Raw genomic sequence first — 12578 nt, forward strand, 5'->3', positions numbered from 1 at the left:
GGTTCGTGCATTATGGGGCTAGCAGGCTAATTGAGAGGGCCCTCCTCCGTGTTCCTCGCAGTTCCTTTCAGGTTGTGTTACTCCTTACAACGGCGCGAGGCGGCCCCCATCAATTAATTATTCGCGCCTCACCGGGCCCGGCAAAAAAGGAAAGGGAAAACAACAAAAAAGAAAGAAGAGCAAAAGGAGGGCGGTGACGTATAAACTTGCGTAAGGTCGCGTGTTTTTTCCGACTGTCGACTAGCAGCGTCGTATGGGGCGTCGATGCGTCGCCCAAGGGGATGTATGCCGCTTTTAGCAACAAGAATTGAGAATTTAGGGGCGGTGCAAAGCTAATGGAAGAAGGCAACAAGGTAGCACAGTAGGAGAAAGGAAGGAAGGAAACACTGTGAAGAATATCCCTGTCAGTTTACGATACGTTTCGTAATTAAAATTTTCAAATATTTTGTAAATTTATGGCACTTCAAACTTGCTCGTCGGTGAATAATTCCAGGTCGATACATAGTAGAGTACTTGTAATTTTACAATTTTGCATTGTCACTTTACGACACGCGTCAAAGAAAATTTTCCCGTAAAAGCTGCTACTATTTTTCACAGTAGAGACGAAGGGCAAGAATTTGAGTGTGTGTGTGTGTGTGTGTGTGTGTGTGTGTGTGTAAGAGAGAGAGAGAGAGAACACGGAGAACAGGGAGAACGAGAGCACGGATGTACGCGCATATTCTGTTAGGAGTGTGCTGGCCTCCTATTGTTGTGCCTTATCTAACCACACGTCGTGCCCCGGCCGAGCATGCCCCGGCGGCCCCGCGCCGAGGACACCGCCACTCTATTCAGTCCATTCAACCAGAGCGAGCGAGCGGTCCGCCGCCGCCCGGGCCCGGGCCGGCCCGAGGGGCCCCCAGCACATAGGCAAAGCCGTGCGTGTGACGCGCGCGAGCGCGGCGGGGCTGCCTACCCTCCCGACCGCAGGCGCACAGGCGCCGCGAGGAGAAGTAGACCGCCGCGCGGCCGCCGCGCCCTTCACGTTGCGATTTATGGAAAATACTTACGGTGCGATAGAAAGTTTTGGTCTGGCCGGCGGCGGCGGTTGTGGTGGTGGTGGTGTGAGCAGCAGCAGGCCTCTAAATCCCCTGTGGACGCCCCCCCCCCCAGTTCTTTGCCACGCTCTGCCACGCGTGATCGCCGCCGCTGCCGCCTGCAGAGCCGCACACCAGCGCGCAACTTCACACTCGTTCGTTAAGGGAAATAATTCCCGCGGGAGGTAGATGTGGGGGGCGGAAAGGGGGAGGGGGGCTGCCAGGTGGGCCGGGTAATGATGTGGGGACGCTGCGCCACGCTGCGCCACGCCCTCGCCATTTCGCGCATCGCCGCATCCGTGCGGCGAATTACTTCTCGCACCGACCAAAAAGCTCGCTTTTTCCACGGGCGCTTGTGCCGCGCGCGAACGCGACGGAGAGGCCAGGGGGTTTAACTCTGTTTCATCTCTCTGCTGCCTGAAAATCGAGCAGAAAACACGGCGGCCGTCGTTCGCATCGTCGTTGTCGTCGTCGTGGTGTACTTACAGGCCACGTGCAGGTCTCCGGCCACCATCTCGGTGTGGAAGTTGGGCTGGTCTGTGGACACCTCGCAGCGAAACTTGCCAGCCATGTTGAGGCGGACGGACTTAAGGACCACCTGGTGGGCGTCCGACAGGCTCACCTGGAAGCAGAGACGGCTCATTAGAAACGGGAAAGCTGGAACACAACTCATTTTCTAGTGTGAAGGGTAATCACAATCCATCTACACTTTATAACCAACTTCAAATACGTTTTTAATTTTTTGTAAGTCATAGCGCGGGCCACAGTCGGAGCAGAGCAACGGTTAGCCGTCGGTGCAGAACGGAGGAGCTCTTCTGTAAGCGGCGTCAGAGAGAAACTACTATAAATTGGGAGGGCAAACAAGATTATGAAGGCCACTCCGCGAAAAAGAAAGAGTTTGCACTTAATTAGCCGACAAGCAGCGACCGGTACTCGCCTCGGCAGCAGCAGAGGGTGGCTCGTTTGACCTTACTCATCGGGGGGCATTAATGAAAGGCCTTGGCGAGTTACAAGTTAAAGTGCTGCCGTTGGAGCGGTACCCGGGGCGAGGCACGGGCGAGCTGTACCAAGGCCAGGAGCATAGCGACGTCCTGTTTTTCTTTCCTTCATAAACGAACAGGAGACGGAAAACCGAGAGGAAAAAAAGGGAACAGAACAAAACGGAAGAAGAGAGTGTGAGATTGCGAGGGCATAAGAGTGAGAGGCAATGCGTTACGGACACGCCCCCCCCCCCCCCAAGATGTGGGCCCACCACCGTCACCAAGTGGTTAGCGACAAAGTGGGGGGGAGGAGGCCCGAAGAGGAAGAGGAGGAGGGGGGCAGGAAGGAGACAAACACAGGGACAGATAGGAGGAGACGGTGGGGAGGGCGGCACTTTGAGGACGACATGCAGACGCTATATATTACATCGGGAGGGCTGACGCCAAGAGATGGCATGAAACGCCGCAGATTGATTTATAGGCGAAGGACCGGTCTGGTGTGCGTGAGCAGTGCGTGTGAGCGGAGCTGGTGAGCCGGCCGGATAGTGGTGTGCAAGCGTTGCGGTGTAAAGTTGGGCGACACGAGACACGAGTGTGTATACGACGAGCTCGAATCGAACTTGCCCGAGCGCTGTCACACGCCACACGAGGACAGAATAATACACCGATGGACGCGGCATAACTGACTTGTCGCGCAATCATCAATTCCCGTTCATCGGATACAGCGGCGTTTCTCTCAATATAATTTTCCGCCCAATACGACTGGACCGCGAGCCGTTTCCAATCGTTATTCAGCGCGTCGCGTCGGCCGCCTTGTCGGGCATTTTAATACGGCAAAACCAACGACGGTCCGGCCGGAGCACGGCCTACTCCACTGCTGCGTCGCCGGCCCCAGATCTGGCCCAGATCGCAGATAGCTACTAAATGTCTTTAGTTGCGAGTTATGCTAGCTCAACATCCTTCCACCCCCTATTCCCCACCACTCTACCCGAATCGCTCACGCCCCCCCCCCCTCCCTCCCCGCCTCACACCACTGACCCGGAGAGCATAGGCGGGAGGGAGGGAGGGGCTCTAAAGGGCTGATGGTGTCAGTAATGAATTCAGCTCTTTGCCCCCCTCCCCGCCAACCCTCCCTTTCCCTCCCTCCCATGAGCTCCATTAGGGGATTAACGCCGATAAATTTCGTGAGCACAATTATATGCGGGAGAGGGGGACGGGGACGCACGCATTTTTCCACATTTGCGATATAACAGCGATTATACCTGCTCAGTGTCGCTCAGCCACATTCAATAAAGACAACAATTTTTCTCATAAACAAGTTAACAGGCTTCTTTCTGTCATTTTATTCTCGGTTTTGATTTGGTGAATTGTTGTGTGTGTGTTTCCGTTGTTTGGTTCTTGCTTTTTCTTCAGTTTTTTAAAATTCCGCTTTACTAGGATGTTATGGGCTTGGTAAGGGAGGGGGCAGGAACACACGAACAGGAGCGCTCGCGAACGTAACTAGGTACAGAAGGGATAGGGAATAAAGTGGCAAAGAAGATAGAGGGGCCAGCGAGCGAGCAAGTCTGGGGGAGAGAAGGGGGAGGAGGAAAGGGTCGACCGCCCAAACGTGTCCCTCCCACCCACTGCTGGTCGGTCCATGACGGCACAACAGGAAAAGAGAGGAGATAGTAGCCAAGTTACAGCAGCTGTACCGACGGAAAGGCAGGCTGTCCAGCCAGGCCGTCCAGCCAGGCTCACCCACCCCAGCAGGACCGCTTAAAGACCACTGTCCTCGACAGCCTTGCCAATTTGCAAAGCAGAGGGAGCAGGCCGAGGAGGGGCAGAGGTGGCTATGTATGGCGAGAGAGAAGGACGTAGGAAAGGAATGGCGGGGGAAACTGTAAGGATGCGCGTTTGTTGTTGAAGTGCAGTTCCCCGCGCGAATGTGGGGCAAAGGACTTGAAAAGCGATAACGCCTCGTGCGGTGGCCTGATGTTGGTGCAGGAGGCGTGTGTTTGTGTAAGTGGGAAGAAGAACAGAGAGGAGCTAGAAGGGGGCAGGACTCGTGCGAATCTAAGCAGAGCAGCTGTAGATGCGATCTGCTGCTGCGGAAGAAATTGAAATTGGAAAAACAGAGGGTGAAATATCGCGGGCCCGTGTTCCCACATACGTGGTCGGCGTGTTGACACCGCACAAGTTAGGGATCCTTGCGGTCGGGAGAAAAGGGGGGCCGGAGGGGGTCTCAGACGTGCTGCAAAAAGAGGTGGGAGGAGGGGGAGGAAGAAGTGGGAACAGAGGGAAGTCCTGGTGCCGCGCACGAGCGCAGCGCCTCAAGATCTTTCCAATCGATCCTCCTCGAAAAAGTTTAACGAGACACAGACAGAAAAAGAGAGCAAGAGAAAAGTACGAGCACAGTACAGCGGCGCCTTGCATTGTGCGGCCAGCCAGGCCCCCTCGCGCCGGGCGCCGGGCCCTGCCCAGCGGAAGTGCAATCGCTGTAGGAGGCGTCCAGCTCCCCGCCCCGGCATTCAGTCTCCAATGAGCCGGGGGTGTGAATGGCTACGGGGCTGATCACCATTGTCCCCCGGGACAGTTGCTGCTTTTGTGCGTCCAGAATTATGTGGAGGGGAGGAAAAGAGAAATAAGCACTGCGCGACGTGTCCCCAATGAAATGCGTGGGGGAAGCGAAGCGGGAAGGGCGGGAGAGTGCGAGCTGTCAGTCCCCCAAGGCTGCAAGCAGCTCTCACTGCCGGCCGGACCCGCGCCGACGTATCTCTCGCGCCTAGATTCCCTCCCCTGACGTCCCGCGAGGCCCCGGACCTCCCAGCACCCGCCCCCCTCCTCTCCACAACGCGTTTGACGGGTGGCTGGGGCGAGACGACGCCGGGGGTGATATGAAAGGCACAAGGCGCAGAGAAGCGCGAGAGTTGAAAAAAAAAAGAGAAAGGACATTGTTCAACCACTGTCCGCGCCTGCCCATCGTTGGTCTCCAAAAGCATCTTTGAAAAACCTCTCGCACTTTTTGGAAACTAAGAAGCAGTCCACTTCAAAATTGCCACCACAGCTTGGGGTGCTTCAAGTGCTTTAATAACACCAAGCACCATACGGTGTAACGCGTCCTCGCACGCATTCCTAGCACCGATTTCTTCCAGCAGGGTTACGACATACACCACCGCCCTCCCCTCCCCCCCTATCTACCCCGCACCCCCCTTCCGTTTCAGTCGCCTTGGCCGCTTCCTGCCACGTCCCGCGTTCACTATCAGTCTGAAAAGATTTTCAGGGCAGCCCCTGCTGAGCCCGGCGGGTGTGGCGGCGGCGGCGGCGGCGGCGGCAGCAGCAGCAGCAGCAGCGGGCGCACTGAAAATAGCACCCGCCCCGCCCCGCCCGCACGCCAGCTCCGGGTTTTATCAAGACGTGCCGGGCGGAGCTTTATTTGGGCTGCAGCGCGACGGTGCGGCCGGGGGTAAAGGGGAGGGGGGGGGGGGGTGATCACGGAGCTACAACCACAAACACACACGACAAACAAATGGGGATGCAATTTTTCGAACACGCCATCATAATGCACTGGCAACACTATGATCGATAGATTTGTACTGGATTCACACCTATATCTGCGTAATCTAAGAGACGCAGTTGCCTTTCTTAGCCAAAATTTTTGCATTGGCCTTCCCCTCAGAATTATTGTGTTGGCATTCCCTTCAGAATGTCAATGTTTGGCATTCCCTTAGAATGCCAATTTTTAGCTTAGAAATGACACCATGCTCGTAAAACGTGAGGGGTTTGAACACCTCCTCCCAAAAACCTAATCAAGTAAGAAATACAAGAGGATGGACAAGAGATGGGACATAAAAAGGGAGTACAGTGTGTGTGTGGGGGGGGGGGGGGTCGGTACAGAGAACCAGACAGAGAAATGGGATACACGGACACAGCCACGCACACACAGGCAGAGGCGTGGGGGGCGATGGACAAAGGCGCACTCCATCTTACTTTGGGGCGGGGCGCGGCAGGGCGCCACCGAGGAGGCAGAGCTGTCCACAACTACAGCGCCGCTGCTGCGCTGCGTGAAGCACAGAGCAGAGCCATGTTTCATTCCGTGTGATGCCCGCGTACAAATCGTGTCGCTGTGGTACCTGCTTCCGCCGACATGCAAGCTCGCTCCGGCGCACAACGTCGAGGAGGGGCATTGGGGAAACAAGGGCAGCACTTGGGCACACTTCAAGGGCAGAAATAGGGACATTTTAGACCAGTGGAAAGGTCTAAGACAGCGAAATGGCAAAGCTCAAGCAGTGCCCTGGTCAGTTTTCATGCCTTCGCCAATGCAGGGCTCGTCTTTAAGAGAAAGCACTAAACACTGGTCGTCACCGTTAGCAAATCTCAGGATATTCGTCTGCAAAGAACGGGGTTCTGGGATTAAGTGTCTCGGCGGCATTGGGCAGAGGCACCCACTCCAAGTGACTCAAAGTGGCGCTGATCACGTCTTTACCCTGCCTACCGAGACAAAGGAGCCCCAGTAAGCCCCCCCCCTCCCCCCCTTTTCACCCCTCCCCTTCAGGTCACCAAGCTATCGGATGAGCTCCAGGGCACAAGAACGTTCCTGCTGCGCTGTAGACAGAGCCGAAGGGATGCAATAACCAAAGCAGCGTAATAATTTCCCATTTCCCTCCCGTGCGTCAAATAAACACACATATGACGCAACAAAGGCAGCGGGCCGCGCGCGTTCCGATAATCGCCAATGATTTAATCGCAGCGATCCCCTGGTTAAAGGCGGCGCACCCGATAGGGGTTTAGCGGGCCTGGGCTGGGCCTGGGCTGGGCCCGGGGCCCAGGGCCCTGCGTAAGCCGCCAGTGATCGGCCCTCCTTGGATCACCTCTTCGGGTCTGGATCTGCCTCGGCCTGGCCCTCAGCCAGCCAACCCTTTCGCGCACGCTCGCACACACAAACAGGCGCGGGCCCACTCACACACACGCGCGCGCGCGCACACACACACACAAACACACACACACACACACACACACACACCGGAGCGTTCTTGTGAGCGTGAGGAACACACCCCGACAACTTCACCAAGTGGAAAATTATTCAGAAAGCAAAGCGAACAATATGTTTGGTGAGCGAGCCCTCAAACAGTCCGAGAATAACAGTAACACGGGCGGTCGTTGGGGCGGAACGGGCACGACGGGCCCCGTCTTATGGCGGAGAGGTGAGCGGCTACATACAAACACGGACAGGGGGGGAATCAAGGACGGAAAAAGTTTGGGAGCACCCTTTCACCTTCAAGTCTGCTCCTGCACATTACGCACTTTAATGGCCAAGTTCTGATTGACATGGTAATAACTACAAAGATAATTAGATAAACATATGTTGTCCATCGGTGCAAGTGACTTGACTTGATTTGACTTGACTTAGCGCGAGGCCACAGTTTCGGCCCAAGGTTGGCCCTGAGAGATGTCTCTTTCGGGGTCAAGAAACGTGGCTCCTCGTTCCTCAGTGCGACGGCGCAATATCGTGCGGTCGGGTGTGCACGAGCGCGTTACTACACTCTAAATGTGGAAAGGACAATTTTGCATCTAGGAGAGATGCGTTCTTAAGCACATCTCTAGCGGATGCAAATTTGTATCGAAAAAGTTACAATATGTACCTAGACTAGGACTTTATTTGTGTCCAATTTAAGTGCAAATTTGCATCCGCTAGAGATGTGCTTAAGAACGCATCTCTCCTAGATACAAAATTGTTCTTTTCCATTTAGTGTGTAGTCTCTAGAGTAAGACTTTTATGTTTCGAGTGTACATATGGCCCGTTTCTATTTTCCCGTCCACCCGTTTCCCGCTCACCCACCACGCTCTCGTCACTGCTCCACACACGGAGCCGGTCCCTCAGCAGGAAATTAAATGCCAAGTGCGACTCCGCTGCGCTGCTGCCGACTACTCCACGCTGGGCCGGGCTGAACTGCCATGGTGGGTTAGAGGTACGTCAAACGCTCCAAATAATCATTTTCGTCAAGAAATCGACAGAAATCGACGAATTTTCCGCAGCACCACAACCGTGGCCAAGCCGGTGAAAATTATAAATCCAGACAAACACGCGAAAGAGACACACAACGAACACAGTTCATTTTTCGTTTGCAGAGGCATTGGTTTTCCCCCATCCAGCATCCAGCATGATGGGCAGCTTCAAGGTGTTATTTCGCCCTTGAAACGCCACTCCCTTTTCTCCAACTGGATAAAAAGCCCCAACTCTTTTCCGAGAGAACGCTCAATGCCACCCGGACCCGTACAGCCTCAAAGGCGTAGAGCCTAGCTCTCTCTCTCTGTCGCTCCCTCTTAAAAACGCGCCGGTTGCCACCGCGTCTAAAAAATAACCCAAAGTAAACGGTGTGTAAAAAATTAATCATGGCGCGAAATGTGTCCCCAGGTCCGGCGTCAGGCGGTGGCCTGAAAATTATTAAGTGGGAATAATTGTCTTGGTGGGGCTGCAGCCCGCCCCACGCGCGCCCAAGCCGCTCACACCCAGCCGCACCGGCGGCGGCCAGCCGAGCGGACGGGGCCGGCCTGGCTGTCCCGAGGAATTAGGATCCCCACATTAAAGAAAAAAAAACAAAAAAAAGTTCCGACCAGAAACGGATCGTGAAAGCAGATGATACCTTGTCAAGAATTATTCTATTCCAGTCTCTTATATTTCTGTATTTACTCTTGTGGGGAAGGGGGGAAGGGAGGTTGGCGGTGCGGGGGCTCCAGCGGTGCGAGGGAGGGGGAGGACTAGCGTAGACTAGCGCGGCCGACTCGGCTCGGGGCTCGGGCTCCGCTCGGCTCGGCTTGGCTCCGCTCCGCTCGGCTAGTGGCTCGGCGCAACAACGCGTAGCGCGAGCGACGGCCTCACCTCAGCCGCCTCACGACCCCGCCTAGCGCAGCTTGCTATACGTTCTCTTTAATATTTCTTAATCGAGAGTTAAAGCAATGACACCTTACATTACTCATGTATAGTTGTGTTTAGATATGTTTAGGTGTAAGGTTGTAAGGTATCATCTGCTAAAAAGCTGGGCATGTGCCACTCACGGCCAAGTGGCGAGATGGGGCGAGGCGCGCCCACTCGGAGAGTGTGGGCGTTGGGGGAAGGGAATACACTAGCCCAGACGCAAGGCTTCCTAGAAAGAGGGCCGCACAGCTGTCCATACAGAGAGTGAATTCGAAGTATAGCGAGTTGAATGGGGGCCTTTTTCTGCCTTAACATGAGCCAGTCTCGTTCAAAGGCGGAGAAAGGTATTCCTTGTATAATTGGCGGATACATATTTTCGGTCGGCCACAGCAGAGAGAGCCGGTGGTCGCGCTGCTCCCTCTCCCCGCTCCCGCCCCTGCTCGAGCCGGCGGCAGAGGCAAACACTTCTGCAGCCCGCCCCGCCCCGGACCATATTCCGCCTTTTGTATTGACTGGGAGGGGGTGGCAGCATCATAATAATGCCAGTGACCGCAATTCGACCCATGTAAATGTCCCCGGCGCCAGCCCCACCCCCTTCTCTTCCCCTTCCCTCTCTAGCCTTCCTCTCGCGACCGTTCTCCCCTCCGTTTTATATTTCCTCCCATCCTTTTTCAACTCTTTTCATGATTATGCCGAATTCCGTTCTGAGCCCCCCCCCCCTCTCTCTCTCTCTCTCTCTCTCTGTCTCTGTCTCTCTTTCACTCTCTCTCAGCAGCTTCCTCCCTATTCCCCTACCAGAACAGTTCACCACCCACCACGCCACCCACTTTTGACTTTGTTGCCAATGTATGGCGGCGGTTAAGCAAAATTTTGTACTTTGGGGTGCGTACGCATTTGCAAGGAGCGGTAAATCGTGAGGAAAGCGAAGCCCTCACCTTACTTGCAAGCGCGTTGAGCTCAGAATGATGCACTGCTATAAAATGCTAAGAACGGTAGGGGTTTCGAACCGAGATTTTGGTACTCTGCGCCAACCATTCTCCACCCCAACCGCTCGGGTAGTTAGCATACTGGCTACAAAGAATCCCGAGCAGGCTCTAATATTTCCCGCGCTGGTCTAGACCGTGTACGCAGCAGTTCCGAAAGCAGCAGCAGTGATTCGTCTATATCCCCACACAGCAGCAGGCGCGTACTACTGCGACACAACGCCGTTAGTTCCCCAGCAACACCGCCCGAGTCCCCACGCCACCCCCGGCCGGGTCGTTCGAACGTGGAGGCGAGACACGTTTAATGTTGTTTCGCCGGGCCCTGGGCCGGGGCCGTTGGTCCCGCAGCAGCGCGCTGGTGTCGCGGCTGGTCGAGGTTCATCCCCGCGTAATTACACGGGCCGCGTAAGCCGCCCTACCCGTACCCTACACCCTCGTCATCCAAAGTGGGAGAGGGAAAGAGAGAGAGAGAGAGAGAGAGAGAGAGAGAGAGAGAGAGAGAGAGAGGGGGAGGGGCTGGAGGGAGCGAGGTCTTACACGCAGACGACTTCATTTTGGGCCGGCCAGCAGCAGCAGCAGCCTTTAAGTGCCAAGGAATGTTTTGCCCTGTAACGGCGTCCTATATTAATTGTGCGCGTCGCCACCATAAGCCCGCCTTCTTTTTACCCCCCTCTCCCCCCACTCTAAATGTCAAGGACAATTTTTGTAACTAGCACCGGACTTCTGCGTGCATAACTGGAATCAGATACAATATTGTGACTTGCTAGTCACTAAATGTGTGTTGGTAGTTACAATATTGTATCTGAGCTAGTTATGCACACAGAAGTCCAGTGCTAGTTACAAAAATTGTCCTTAGACATTTAGAGTGCCCTCTCTTTCCCCTCACCCCCTTCTAGCCTACGCTTCCTCCTTCCTCAGACTCTCTCTCTTTCTCTCTCTCTCTTTTCTTCCGGAGGAGCAGGCAGACTGAGAGAAACTAAAAGTTTTCAGCAGCAGGCCGAGTAAGGCTTGCGCCCCCCCCCCCCTCTCTTGCCGTCCTCCACCCTTCATCCACATCACCCCTCCGGGGCAGAAGCATGGTAAACAACTTTGTCGAGCGGAAATCACACTAAGGGAGTGATGGGAGGAGAACTCGGCCATCAGTCCGCCACTGCTGCTGCGACTGGGGGCAGAACGAATAAAATTTATGAAAAACAGAACGGAAGTGCAGCAGGAATGGGGTGTGTTACACAACTGACGGCACAGAGACGCGACAGACGCCTCTTATCAGGCTGCCGTCTTATTTCGACCTCGCACTTTCCCTCCAGGTTCCCACCGCTCTCTGTATTTTGTTTATTATTTCCCATACTACACTCGCTGTAAATCTGTTTTAGTGGTGACTCAATCCAACCCAACCAGTTTTCTCATCCTGAATTATTCCACAATGAAAATACAAGAGTACAAATTATTTCGAATGTGTTTCATGGCTCGCGCCAGTAGTTAACGAGGTGAACGGCATAAAATTACAAGTCCTAACACTGTGAAAAATATCGTCGTAAATTTACAAAAAAAATTGTAAACTTGAATTATGATTTAAGTTGTAAATTTACGACTGCACATTTTTTACTCGCCAAGGGATTTGAAGTCGATACATGCTGCAGGTATTTTTACGATTACAAATTGTAATTTTACAGCTTGCGTCAAGGAAAATTTTCCTGTAAACCTACCTACTTTTTTTTCACAGTGAAAATCATTTCGATTATGACGGCATTCGGAATTTGTAACCTCTTGAAAAAATACTTCGGAGGAGAACGACAAAAAATCATTATGGCCAGCCAAGTCGTTTGGGTAAATACTTGTTTTCACCCGCAGTGGACACCATCTTCTCGTATCTCATCCCCCCCCGCCTCTCGCGCTCTCTTTGTTTTCCACTTCCCCACTCCACAAGTTGTTCCGATATTAGTTTCTAAGTCGTTTGCTTCGTGTTGGCACCACGACTCACCCAACAAATCTGTACTTATTTGCACCATTACAAACGACATGACAAACTGTCCAAAGAGAAAAAGACCCATTCCTTTTTTTTTTTTTGCTAATTTACAGAGTTACACTTTCACTGTTAAAAAAAACTGTAAGGGAGTACAGTTTGCCTACAGTCCGTCCTGTATATTTTAGGTACGGGACGGAATGTAAAGATATTGACCGTACTTTACTGTCAAGTCAAGCGCTGTATTGACCAAAAAGACGGTTTGTGAAGTTACGGTACATCCTGTACGGAGTGGACCGTATTCAAAAATTACAGTCACGGACGTAGTAACAAATTGACAGGGCTCACTGTAGAATTTCCTGTGGGTTTTCTTTAACAGTGTTCGCATGAGCGCAGAGTCGGACCTGTGTCCCTGTAACCACCCCTGTCTCCTCCGCTGTGGCTTCTGCGATTGTTTTTTAGGGCGCAGCGGCCGCAGTGTTGAACCCCCAAGGCCAGCGTGCCGCTCCTTGGGCTTACAGCAATGGCTTGGGCCGGGCACTCGGGAAATTCTTGTATATTGCGACGGCCTATTGTTATCTTGTGTGTGCGAAGAGAAGGGCACGCAAGCGGGAGAGAGAGAATGAGAAAGACAGGACACAAGGTGGGGAGGGCAGGGCAGCAGCAGTGGACATGCACCCCCCC

The 12578-nt window shown here is 53.8% G+C and overlaps 1 protein-coding gene across 3 annotated transcripts in view; it reads right to left on the bottom strand.

The window, feature by feature from the left end:
- LOC113208055 (uncharacterized) overlaps positions 1-12578 on the bottom strand; it is a 301854-nt gene that overhangs the window by 76255 nt on the left and 213021 nt on the right. For all 3 annotated transcript variants that reach the window (XM_052272910.1, XM_052272911.1, XM_052272912.1), the window contains one exon: positions 1560-1695. In XM_052272910.1, coding sequence (XP_052128870.1) covers positions 1560-1695 — 136 coding nt within the window. The remainder of the gene's footprint in view (positions 1-1559; positions 1696-12578) is intronic.

The sequence above is a fragment of the Frankliniella occidentalis genome, unplaced genomic scaffold (genome assembly GCF_000697945.3).
Source record: "Frankliniella occidentalis isolate FOCC.00 unplaced genomic scaffold, Focc_3.1 Scaffold230, whole genome shotgun sequence".
NCBI classification, from domain to species: Eukaryota; Metazoa; Arthropoda; class Insecta; order Thysanoptera; family Thripidae; genus Frankliniella; species Frankliniella occidentalis.